At 36.5% G+C, this 13710-nt stretch overlaps 1 protein-coding gene across 2 annotated transcripts; it reads right to left on the bottom strand.

Annotated features, from left to right (window-relative positions):
* Positions 1 to 2489: 2489 nt before the first annotated feature.
* LOC147867068 (methylsterol monooxygenase 2-2-like) lies at positions 2490 to 7533 on the bottom strand. Of its 2 annotated transcripts, none has more exons than XM_087314751.1 (7): positions 7337 to 7533; positions 6675 to 6809; positions 4526 to 4671; positions 4299 to 4418; positions 4029 to 4193; positions 3112 to 3192; positions 2490 to 3015 (listed from the first exon to the last, which is right to left on the bottom strand). In XM_087314751.1, exons 1-7 carry the CDS (start codon positions 7367 to 7369, stop codon positions 2907 to 2909), a joined length of 789 nt encoding a protein of 262 aa, XP_087170877.1. In that variant the 5' UTR covers positions 7370 to 7533; the 3' UTR covers positions 2490 to 2906. The 2 variants fall into 2 exon arrangements, with proteins under 2 accessions (XP_087170877.1, XP_087170876.1); XM_087314750.1 differs by having other exon boundaries at positions 3981 to 4193; positions 7337 to 7529.
* Positions 7534 to 13710: the final 6177 nt, after the last annotated feature.

The raw sequence follows: 13710 nt of genomic DNA, 5'->3' as shown, positions 1-13710 counted from the left end.
ATTGTGAGTGCAAAGAGAGAGATGTTTCTCTTCTCACATTATTTGTCACGGGGATGAGAAGATGTGGTTGGTTGCATCTTTTCATTTCCTTGTAGGTTCCCAATATATTGGATATTATGTGAGTATTGCAGTATCACAAATTGTTATCTGCATTCTCATGACTACGTTAATAATTCATTGCTATATCTATGTCGACCATACTTATGGTGTGTAGCCAATGTGGTGATTATCGCATTCCATCTTTGAAACCATTTTGGGTGGATTGTGTGCCCAACGAGAAGAGAGAACATTTGCTTTTATTTGTATTATGTGTTTTTACGTTAATAACAAAAGCTTGGATTGGTAAGCAATGTGCCTCCATTACTTTAACCACATAGATAGAAGGTTTGCAACCCATACATTTATGTTTATTTGCTTTTAACAATTAAATTACATCAATATGAAATGGTAAACATACACAATTTAGAGGTGTTCATGTTGTGTGCCATTGACAACATGAGAACATGTCTTGTTGTCATTGCCACCATTGGGATTACTATCATAGGGGTTGTTGTTGCCATTATTGTTATCACTCGAACCATCATATTGATCTGTATCTTTGTTGCAACTATTGTTATGGAGGGTCCATATGAGCTCTATGATGAAGCTCTATGAGGGTCCATTTGTGAGATGAGAGTGTCGTCCTAGTGTAGTCACTTTTGAAAAAATTGAAATATTGTAAATTACAACGTGGGATCTCTTATCGTGGGAGAAGAGATGCATGATTATGTCAAGAAGTTGCATTATTTGGAAAAGATTTGGTCAATATGTATTCAAATTGCGACACCTCGGGAAAAGCCCGAGATGCATTCAACCAACTCCTCATGCAGGATACCATATGTTGGAATGCATGAATAAGTGGGCATTGTGATGAAGCTTTAAAACTCTTCAAATCTATGCAAGAGGAATGGATCATCCAAACTCATGCAATCATGTTTCTTTGTATTTATTAGGCTAGCAACAAATTAGGATCTCCAATGGCATGATGTGGATTGAGGAAGCATTAAATCATGGTTCGCATGTTGACATGAGATTGGTAAATGAGGAACACAATTTACAAGTTGATTCGAATTGAGAACCGTGGACCACAATTTGAGGTTTGAGGATTATGTACATGCTCACCAAGTGGTATATGAGATTCATGTGGAGTTCTTATTTCATATATATGTAAATGCACTCATATGTTGTATTTAGATGGACATATTGTGGGTCGGTTCTTGGTTGTTGTGCATAGGGACACACTAGAGAAAACGGCAAATTGGGTCGGAGCTAATATAAACTCGAGTATAAGTACGAGGGACTTATGGCATCAAGCTCTCAATAACATCATATTCTCCTAGTATAAGGTCATTTTGGAGAGTGTGAAAGAGAGCTCTCCTACATGTTGGGGTAATTATTGTTTATACGACAACCGCCATCTTTGGCATTTTGGATTGATTTTTTGTTGTCTATCTCTTTGTTCAAGTGTTGTGATATTTCCATTGCCTATCATGCTTTTCCATCATCATGTTGTAGAACCATTGTGTCAGATCAAACAATATGGAAGTACTTTGACCATCTCCAACACATCTTTCTCTCATATTTTCATGTTAATGAATCAACACATGCATTGTGATACCTCAAGGTTTCACATAAAAAGCCAAGCATATATTTTTTATCCATGCTCGCATTCTGTTGGGACTGTTAATTAGTGGAGGCACCGTAAGTTACTATTAGATACATGGCTTTTGTAGTGTTTTCCTCTTATTCTACCTCTTTTTTATATACTTCCACGAAAATGATCAAGATACTTTCGAGATCCTACATAAAAAATGATTATGAAGATGACAAGTTCACCTGGACTCATTTATTCTGAAATCGGATAGAGATAATGAGGCCATCTTGCTTATCTTCATCCAAGTAGGGTTTGTAGGTGGCATGTTTTATCGTAAGAAAGGGTACCCTAATGCATTGCAAAGTGTTGTTGCAACTTGTGCCATTGCAATGATTTTGTATCAATTATTTGATATGTTGAACCACACGTCTATTTACCAATTTCTCCGAAAGGCTAGGTCTAAGAACTTTGACTTTATAGTGTAGTGTGATGAAGAGAGAATTATCACTTTTCTAGAGAGAGTTGGTCAAAAACCCAACCCTAATTGCTTCATACAACTAAAGGGAATCATACATTACACCAACTAAAGGTAGTAATTCTAAAAAATATATGCACTTCAATATACTTTCCTTTTAGTTGATTGCTTTTTATGATGAGAATGACTCTTTTGTTCAAGGAAGTTTGATACAAAAACATGCATATAATTTTGCAAGTGGTCATATACAACATACATATTCTAACAATTCATTTGTTTTCAAATAGCTACCTAGCTATGCAATTTTATTACTACATACAAATGAATCCCCAATATTGAGTCAAATGACACTCAAAACACAATAATGTATTGTACATGATCTTCATTTTCCAAAATCTATTATTAAAGGCAGACTGTATAAAAAAAAATACACGAGAGATGAAAATTTTCCTCTCATTTTCACACTAAATTAGCATTACTTTTTTGTCAACAAAAATACTGCCTGTACAATTATACAAAAATAAATAAATCTTGAGATCAAGTTACTGGAATGTGACAATGAAGTTATATATTGACGTTTATATCCAACCAACAGAAATGCACTAATATATATATATATATATATAGATAGATAGATAGAGATAGAGAGAGAGAGAGAGAGATAAATGTGTTTAGAAGGTTTGTAAAAAGACCATAAAAATGTTGAAAGGATAATAAAAGTCTAAAGAATCTCTTTGTTTGCCTTATTCCATTTGGTTCCTCCTGATATATGTGCAAATTTTGTTAAGAGCCCTTGGCTTAAAACTCAGACTTTTCAAGCATGTTTTTTACGATAAATTCCTCGGATACTTCCGTGTCTTGCTTTAATGACTTAAGTTTGCGATATCCTTTATCTGTGCCAAATATCCTGCATCGAAAATCATAATAAACATGGAATCCCTTGGTTTGAATACAATAATCATGAAGTCACATTCAACGAAGCCCAAGAGAATTACACCATTACCAGTCCATATAGGTAAATGTCGATGCATAGTTCCCAGATTTTGTATACAACAAACGATGATGGTAGTCATGAAAATCCGCCCTATTAATTCAAGTCAAGTCAATGCTCTCTCTCTCTAAATAAATAAATAAATAAATCTATATATCTATATATATATTTGTGTTTAATTATCATTGAGAAAAACAAGTCCATATGACTAGGTGTCCAATGAGGGAATTGAAAGGATAATCTTATACATCTCATTTATGGTTTCAAATGCATTGTACACCAAATCTAATGAGACACTGCACAATCCTTCCTCATTACAACAAGCGCTTCTTTTGGTATTTGTATTTCTTGTGTTCCATTTTCTCACAGGAACACATCCAGTCTCAAATGACCTCCCTCTTAAGAATTTGTAGGAATAAACAAAACTAAAAATCAATGTCTTAACGCAAATTCATCAGAGAAGAACTCTCATTTAGCCCATAACAATATAGAATAGTGCGGTGAATGCATTTATGCATCTTTTATGAAGTTGTCGTTTGTTCCAGAAAATATGTTATCCATGGATAATAGTTCAATATATGATAACTATCAAAATTTGTTCATTTTTTGTAAAAGGTTTTTTTTACTCTTTTAATTGATAACTATACATCTCATTTGAGTAAATTATCTCAAATATTTTGATGAATTACAATGCCATAGTTGTATTTCTTCAAAAGAAAACACATACACAGTAGGAACTATTTGTAAAACAAATCATGAGACTACACATAGGAAATGTTCTGGCCGCATGTCTTTTCATCGAGATCCTAATACATATTATTATACGTTTAAATTTTATATGACGAATGGATCAAAATAGAGCTTCAATTAACAAACATTACCCGCCATATATAGGTAAAAGCTTCGAAAGGCTCCATGGGAGATCATACCCACAATGAGCCTCGACCGTTTCCAGCACTCTCAAAACCATCCAGAGCCAGAGTGTGAAGAGATGAGGTCCTGTTATTCCCGGACCAAAGAAGGTCGCAAAGCCCAAAAACAGGATTTCGGCTGGATGAGCATACTCCGATGTCAGCCCAAATGGTGTAGCATATCTACAAAATCACACCATCTGTGTAACGATAAGAGCAACCTTCAATATTTATAACCAAAAGAGATCAAAACATTTGCAAAAAGTGAGGGTTTCAGCAAAACATTACTCATGATGTACACTATGGATATGTTTGTATAACCATTTCGTGTGCAGAATCCGATGACCCCAATAGAAAATGAAGTCCTCCAGGATGAAATAGGATACGATCTGGAAAGTCACCACCTTCCTAACCAAGGGTGGCCAGAAAATATGAACATAAAAATCATGCTCAGTTGAATTTCAGTATTGCAAAATGATATAATATGAAAGTGATAGAGTATATCCATATTTTACCATGATGGGAGAGGCAACTTGCTTGTCATACCCATCCACCTGAAGACGGGAAATGATATTATCATTAATGGTAGATTGACACAGGTATGGTATATCAATAGCCGAGTGATGCACTTCTCTTGAGCTGGTAGTGTGTTCATTTTATTCTGGACCATCAGAAACACACTTTATTCAAGCAAGCCAGGAAGAAGAGGTTTATATTTTGACACCAAATCAATCTCTTCTCTTGATCCTACAATTCGTTCATTTTTATCCTCAACAACATACACAAGTCTTTATTCAAAAGGCACATTATACATTTAAACAAAAACTATCTAAGCTTTCAACCTTCTGTGACAAACAAAAAGGGGCATAGATGCTTCACCAGTTGTTTATGTAAAGTGTATATGGTATGTGATATATTTGAGCTGCATACGATGGAGGATTTGGTAGGTTCAGCCCTTTACTGATGAGGAATTGTGGATCATTGAGGTCAGGGTTGTCAACAATCATCGTCTCAGATACAACACAAAACTGAATGTTTGCCCTTCCGGTAGATATTAATATTCACCATTTCTGTATGGGATCATGTGCTATAACCTTTCTTTCTCTTACAAGAGGGTAACATATACAAACTATGGATATTGAAGGAAATTAAATATTCTATGAAACATGGTGTTGGCAAAACTTTGGCAGAAGCCCCATGAGAATAACTGATATCATAAATCAGTTCCCAACATGCGAGTAAATCTGCCTGTTGAGAATATTGGTCTTTGCATCATGTTTTTCTTATGTTTAGTGGTTCATAGAGTCAAACTCCATGACTTTATCCTATGAATTAGCGTTCAAGGCATATGGAATTGTCCACTGTGTTTGTGCGTGTGTGTGAAGGCCAATAAAACAGTGAACAAAAAAGAAATCGATAGATAATGAGCCAGGGAACCTAGCCTATACTTAGGCCTTCTAATTTCTAAAGTGTAATTGAGCTACCCAAGGGAGAGAGTTAATAGGGCCACCGGTGTCAACTGGGGGAAAGAAGAGGAATTAAGGTGATGTTAAGCAGAAACTCTTGAAAGGCGGCAGAGTCAAAACAGCCTGCATCATTGTGACCGTCATAATCGCCATCACCATCAAGGGACAAAGGTCATATCTACCATTAACACGTACCGGCGAGCATGGAGTGGAATCTGTGAGTTCTAGACCGTGAGGTCAATACAAGGAGTGCGAACGGTATACAATCGGTGGGTGAATGTGAGATTAAGAGTGAGAATTATAGAGAGAGAGAGAGAGAGAGAGAGAGAGATACACTTCACAATATACCCAATATCTCATATTTGAAGAGTTGCTCTAGTGGTTAAGACTTGGATGCCTTGAACTTTAAGGGTTGGAGGTCTGAATCATCCACAGGTTCACTGATGATCTATAAGTGTATTTACAATTCACTATGCCACATCATCATTAGTTTTTTTATTAAAGCATCCTTGATTGACTTAATTTACTGCAATTTTGTGTAACATGCATTGAGCCAATTTGGTGTTAATTGAGATTGGACTTTTTTGAAATTGCTTATTAACATTAATTAGCATTGGATTGTTACATAGCCTTTTGGTTTTCATTGGAGATATTATATATGTAAACTACCGAGATTGAAGGGAATCCGAGATCAGTAAAAGCCAAGCTTTCTTGATAAAACCTCAGAAGAAGGTAATAACACAAATTCTAGTCTTGGTTCATTGCATATACCACTTTATTCTCAGTCAAGACAATATGATATATAAATTACCAACAATATAATGTCCTTTAACTATACATTCAAGATCATAGAATATATATAAACTATTAAGATTGTACAATATATAAGTTACCAACAATATAATAATCCTTGAACTATTCTTTTGAGATCATAAAATATATGAGCTATTGAGATTGGATGAAAACCAAGATCGCACAGAGCATAACAAAAACTCAGTGTAAGGCCTCAATAACACTCTCCCATGGAAAAATAAAACATTGACTTAATCTTATTGATAGAAAATCCATGCACAATACAAATTTCGAATAGAGCATATACTTTGGCTAATTCCTTTTTACCTCTTCTTTTATTTTCTATTTCGTTTTTAGCTAGTTACTTAGACTAAATCACAGGCTTTCTAGACAATGGTTTGCAAACCTGGATTTTGTATTTCTTCACTCCCCACATCTCCATGAAGAGATAAGGCAAGCCTGATAAGAAGAAGACACTCTCGTGGATGATGAAGCTGCCAATAGATGCAAGTTGGAACTCACTGAAATTGTCGATCAAGAACTGCAAAATACACAACGTATATATACACACGTACAACAAAAGAGAGAGAGAGAGAGAGAGAGAGAGAGAGAGAGAGAGAGAGAGAGAGAGAGAGAGAGAGAGAGAGAGAGAGAGAGAGAGAAGTAGCAACATTATCTTAAGAATCAAGCAAATATAAATGGTATATTTCTGTTCTTTTGACGGTTACAGACATACGCATAGATTTACAGCATATATATACATACACATATACAGAACATCCATATCCACACATAAATATACATACACGCACATATATAAATATATGGCTAAAAATATATAAACACCGGAATCCAAAAATGGAGAGAGAGAGAGAGAGAGACAGAGAGACAGAGACAGAGAGAGAGAGAATTGTCGCATTTCTATGAGCAGATAAAAAGATAACCCGGCATATTAATTGAAAGAGAAAGAAAAGATCGGTGAAGATACATATGGATGAAAAGAAAAGAAAAGAATCCATAGAGAAAATTAGAAGGGAGTGAGAGAGAGAGAGAGAGAATCAGGAGTACCTGCCATCCTCGTTCAACGATGTTTGCTGTCATGGCTGTGGAACCGATGGTTTTTATTTTTTTATTTTCTTTTTCCTTCTCGTTTTTACAAAAGGGTAGAGAAGCAGGGTCAAAGGGAGGGAGCTATGGCGTTTCTGCAGAACAGCATTGCCAAGAATGAACACGTACAACAAGCGAGAGACAGAGAGACAGAGAGAGAGACAGAGAAAGAAACTAAATATTTTGTTTCATTTGGTGTCGTTCTTGCTTTAGACATGCTTTCTCTTCTTTTGGTGAAATTTCCCAATACTTGCATATAATATTTTTATATAATTATAACTTATAAGCATTCACATGTATGTATGTCATGTATGTATGTATGTATGTATGTATGTATGTATGTATGTATGTATATGTATGTATGTATGTATGTATGTATGTATGTATATGTATGTATGTATGTATGTATGTATGTCATGTATGTATGTATGTATGTATATGTATGTATGCCATGTATGTATGCCATGTATGTATGCCATGTATGTATGTCATGTTGATGTATGGATGTGTGTATGTTATGTCATGTATGTATGTATGTATGTATGTATGTATGTATGTATGTGTGCATGTATGTTTGTCATGTTGATGTATGGATGTGTGTATGCCATGTCATATTTGTATGTATGTATGTATGTATATATGTATGTATGCATGCCATGTATGTATGTATGCATGTATGTTTGTCATGTTGATGTATGGATGTGTGTATGTCATGTCATATTTGTATGTATGTATGTATGTATGTATGTATGTATGTATATGTGTGTGTGTGTATATGTATGCTCAAACCTCAATGGCCTTGCTTGCATGCCCAATTGGCCCTATAACTACCTCCGTGGTTAGAACATAAAACATTGGCTTCTTATTGCACCACCACCATCATTAGTTCATCCCTTTCGATTCGTTATATGAGGTTGTAATGATTATGATGAGAATTTTGTTTTATAGGCATTTGATGTAAAGAGTGTTGTTTTTTTTATTCTTATTTTTTTTAAAGAAGATATATTGTCATTAGTGTAAACATTTTTACAAGATTATAAATTCTATGTGATCGGCGAGGGGAAACAACCATTTCGGAGGCTGAAATTGCCAATCAGGAGTACCATAATTGGATGTCATGACTCACATCCAGGCGGTGATAAACTCATGTCGTTGACCCAAGGAAGAGTGCAACATACCAATGGTAGCTTGACGGTAGGTCAACATTCTTGTAATTCCTGTTTATAACTAATGAAAGGATATTTTCCAAGAAAAAAAAAACTCATGCCGTTGAGCAATTTTAGCATCAGAATCTCCAACTATACCATCCCATTGTCCCTTCAAAGTATGAACTATGTCTAACCAAATATTTGAAACCAATTCAGCTAGTGATGTTTTAAGCTGATGGAAAATGAGAGAGCACCGAACCTTCCAAATGTGATATACAGTGGTACTACTCAGTGTCTCCCATACTGGTTGGACTTCCTTCCGTATTCCTAAAAACTGTAATGACAACATTGGTAATGTATGAACACTTCTAGATTTAGTGTAAAATCCATGGTCCATAGGTTCGGTGTCATAATGGAATGCATCACGGACAAGTGATGACCAAACCACCCTGCCCCAAGTGAAAGCCGATGGGGGGAAATAGTTAGCAAAAATTCTAAGGAGACATTGCCATATCGGTTGATTCCCATAAACAATGTTTTTGAGTTTCCATTTGTAAATGGCATTGAGCACAACCAGAAGCTACTCGCATCCTATGCAACCATGTGCCAACCGACAAGGCTCGATGTACAAGTAACCATTGTACATGCAATATTTGGTGTGGTTGTTTTCTTGCCCATAATATAACCCAGAAGTTTGCAAGGAATTGGAGAGTACCTTGTTGATTCCAATATTGAAATGCAACCGGTAACACAACTTGTGTATCTGAAAGCGCATGTCTTCCTAGTTGGACCGAATATTGGAAGAAATTGAACTTGTTACCTGTAAAAGGATCTGTCCACTGATAATCAATTGGGTCTCAATCTAATATGAACAACGGTTTTTTAGCCAACACCCACAACTTCCAATGTGTCCTTATTTACTCTATCATTGGATCAATATACCATTTACGGTCGGCATATTCGATGATCCTTATCTTGTGTTCCATAGCATAAGGGTAATCTATCACCATTTCCCCCCACTGAGTCAATTGGTTTGCTTCATCCACCTCAAAAGATCGGTAGGTCTTATCATCTGAATACCACTTAACAACCAAGAGTACTTCCAATCTTGAAAAAACCCCAACCCATATGTGGTTAGAGTTATTGGGTGGTATAGGGAGTCTACTCATAGCTTCTTGAATTTGTCGATACATTATTTGGCCACCATGCATATTACCTTGGATTTCTTTTTGCTTTTTCCATGAACACGATAAAAATCCTTGCTAGGTCTGAACTGTTTTCTCTAGACCTTCTGTCATTTTCCGCCACGATAACCATTGTCTAGAACCCAACACTAAACCATATGATGTTGTAAACAACATATTCCATACTATCCTTTGTCAAAGATACTCAAGATAATGTTTGGATTTGGGTTTATTGCGAAGCAAACCGGGTAATACTTGTTTCCATGCTGAAATAATGTCCTAATAAATTTGTCTTCCCACTTGTTAATTGTGGGTACTTGGAAATTTTCCCTAAATATCCAATTTACATCTTTAGACCAGGGGGCACCTAAGGAAGGAGAGCAATTTGAACAACGGTCAAGAAATAATATTTTCCATATCTCTTGCCCCAACATAAATCCTCTAATGAGCAACTTGCTTAATAATGCTCTTGATTGGTCTACTGGATCAATGATACCTAATCCCCCTTTATAACAGGTAAGGTAACAACATCCCATTTCACTTTAGATCGAGTATTGCCTTCCGTTTTTACCGGACCACAAAAAATTATGAATCAGTCTACGTATTTTCAGAATACATGACTTGGAGAATATCCAACATGACAGAACACACCATGTTGAAGCCAATACAATTTGATTGACAACTACAATCTGACCAACAAAAGACAACTTGGCTGAACTCCATAATAACAACTTTTTCCGTAGTGACAATAGAAGGGGAGCCACTTGATTTTCCATTGAAAGATCAATACCTATAGTACATCCTAGGTACCGAACTGGGCAACCTAATGGTATCTACCGAAATTGCGGATGTGGATTTCATAAAGGAGGATTTACATCCCCCACCCAAAATGCAAAGGACTTGTTCCAATTAACCATTTCACCTGAAGCCTTACAGAATGTGGATATGGCAAATTCTATTTTTTGCAGATTTTCCAAATCACCTTTTAAGTATAGGGCAATGTCATCTGCAAATTCAACGTCCCTTACTTCTATATGTGAGAGTGGGATGTAATAAGTGTTGTTAATCATTAGTGGGGTTAAATTGTGCATTTGTGTTTCATTCGTGACCACATATCTTGTGATTGGCCATATGAGAGGCTCGATTTGACGATTATACTTCTAAATTAGAAAGACGTAACATGGGTGTCCTAATTGAGATAATGAGAAGTTTAATTTGCTTTGATTTTTTTGTTTCTAAATTGCGTGGTTAGGAGCTCCAACTTCTAGCATACATCTTGAGTTCTGATACAATTAAGCATTACGTTATGCACATTAATTATCTTTAACTAGTAGGTGGATCAATCAAGCTTTTGCAATTATGACCATTTTTTTGTTTAACTTTGTGTAAGCAATTCACAAAGTTTTGATTCCTAAGTGATCGGTGGAGAGAACAACCATGTTGGTGGTTGAAAGTGCTAGAAAGGAGTTCCAAATTTTTGTAAAGGGGTATTTAGATGTGAAAAGGTCCTCTCCTCTAAATACCCCTTTACAATCAATAGTACTTCCAATCTTGAAAAAATACCTACTCATTTGTGGTAAGAGCTAGTGGATGGTATGGTAGCTCACTCATAGCTTCCTAAATTTGACGATACATTATTTATCCTCCATGCATCCTAACTATTACTTGTTTTTTTCTTCCCAAGAGCGCGATGAAAGAACATGCCAGGTCTTGACTAAGTTAGTAGGACCTTTTGCATTTTTCCCCCATGCCAACCACTCTCTAGAAATAAATTAATATATGAAATCTAACTTTTACTTCTTACCCTAGTAGTAATCAAACAATCTATCAACAATATAATTGTGGCTTCAATTTGTTACTTTCATGCTCAAATATGGCCCACTTGACTCTCCCTCCTTGTCACTCTTACACAACACGAACATGTTGAAATCACTAATGTTGAGATATCAAGCTCAACTAGATTTAGTTAGTTAGTCAAAACATGTAACTTAATAGTTACCTAGATAGAATCTAGTTAGTGTGTTGATCGTAAAGCCTTAAATAGGATTTTGTACTTGAGTGGGATACATTGTAGATCCTCCACTCTCATGTTCATTTAATATAGGACTTACACCTTTATACCTATATTCTACTCACACATAACACCTTTGTGCATGATATGTATATATATACCTCATTGTGGGTATTTTTGTATTTGATGATGCTTATATACACTCTCGTTAATCATCCCCCATTTATATTATTGTTCATAAGTGTAACTTCCTCTCTCTCTTCCTCTCACACACATACACACACATATTATCAATACTCACATAATTAGACATTAATTAACACTTGCTTAATTACCTAATTATTAACATGGTATCAGAGCGTGTGGTTTAACACATCCACCAAGCCCACCCGACTCTTCGTGATTGTGTGTTTGAAACCCCGACAACAAACTCCGGCTATCTGCTACCATAGTGCCACTACGTAGCACGTTGTCGCGTGGCGCGTGACACACGTGCCAAACGTCGCGATGTGTGTGTCACACAGGCGCGGACAAGCATCGGGCCTCTATCCGCTCGTGGTTATGGAGGAGATGAATTGGCTGTTTTAGGTTTATTGTCGAGTTGTTCTTTGTTGTTGAAGACGCACCCGAACTAGAATCAGCGGCGCAGTGCGGTGGATTGACGTGTAGGTAGCTTAATTGTGGTGGTGCGCAACGTTTATCGGGCGACGACGACGGCGAAATGATCTTTGCCAGTGCTATTTCCTTCTTGACGAGAATTCAAGAGATAGAGTGAATGACCACACAAAATGAAATTGTAGTAGCCGAAGTGACGCACTAATGTGGTTGTGTGTGTGAGAGAGAGAGACGGGAATTGAGGAAGTGTTTAGGATAGATAGATAGATGGATGGAAATTCCAATTCCGGGTTTGAACCCTTAACATCAATGTTGAGAAACAAGACAAGTCACCAATAAGATAAGTAGGTTTTTTAATATTAAGATGTTGATTCAATACATAGCTTTCCCCCTTTGATTCATCAATTGATTCCCACTTATATAGATGCCCCCATGCATATGTGCATGTGAGGGTGTAAGACATGCATACAATGCATGAAATGCATGCGATGCATGATTGACATTTGGTGCTCATGTATCACATGTGATACATGATGACCATGTACCTCATGCTCTCATGTATGAGCATTTATATGTGAAAAACATAATGAAGATCTAAAGAAATAACTTAGCCTAATGGTAAGTCAGTTTTCTTCTATCTTGGAGGTGCAAGGTTCAATACTTGTACCCCTTCGTATGCTTGAAAATGAAAATAGGCTTTAGGTGTTCTCATTACATTTATATTCACAACATGCTAATGTATGAGTGTAACCATCACCCCTTTCATTCGTGTGCACATTACACCTCGATTCCATGCGATTTTCACATTGTTGCCGAAAATTTTCACGACATCCACCCCCACCAAACCGCACATCCTTTGGTACGTGACAAGAAAAGAGTGTGAGATTTCGGCTACGGTGTGAGATTCTTCCACGTCCTCGTTGACCTCGCTCATGTTTGTGGGTTCCACCTTACTATCTTCATTGTTGAGGTCATCGAGCTCAGGACCCTCAACTTGTCTTTTCTGGAAGATCGTTTCCTTGTAATGGGTATGGCCAACCTTGATCCATCTCGCTCCACATATGATCGGAACCACCTTCTTGCGAACTTTATTGTCGTCCTGTGTTGGTTGCCAAAGCTGTTTGTAGAACAATACCCAACCTCCTTCTTTGATCCTCTTGGAGCGCAGTTGATGTGTCTTGTCGAACCGAATCTAAAAACCGAGTGCTTCTTCTAATTAGCCAATCTTTTTCTTTGAGATGGGAGATGGAAATGTTGGCAATACAACCTCCTCTGTTTAGTTGGACATCCCAACATCTTGATGCATCTTTCCCTTCCTTCCCATGGGTAGTCCTCATAATCACTTCTTTCCTTTCTTCTTTATAAGTAATAACCATC

Source organism: Azolla caroliniana, unplaced genomic scaffold (assembly GCF_043228905.1).
Source record: "Azolla caroliniana isolate FFs.n. ecotype wild unplaced genomic scaffold, voAzoCaro1.0.p SCAF_2, whole genome shotgun sequence".
NCBI classification, from domain to species: Eukaryota; Viridiplantae; Streptophyta; class Polypodiopsida; order Salviniales; family Salviniaceae; genus Azolla; species Azolla caroliniana.
This window is presented reverse-complemented; position numbering and strand designations above follow the sequence as displayed.

What these genes read in the sequence shown, in the direction of transcription:
- LOC147867068 (XM_087314750.1), bottom strand. Translation starts at nt 7,369, where the DNA reads ATGACAGCAAACATCGTTGAACGAGGATGGCAG. An exon ending in TGAAGAAATACAAAATCCAG is followed by an intron (nt 4,672 to 6,674) that starts GTTTGCAAACCA and finishes CTGATGGTCCAG; the next exon opens with AATAAAATGAACACACTACC. An exon ending in AAGTTGCCTCTCCCATCATG is followed by an intron (nt 4,419 to 4,525) that starts GTAAAATATGGA and finishes ACCCTTGGTTAG; the next exon opens with GAAGGTGGTGACTTTCCAGA.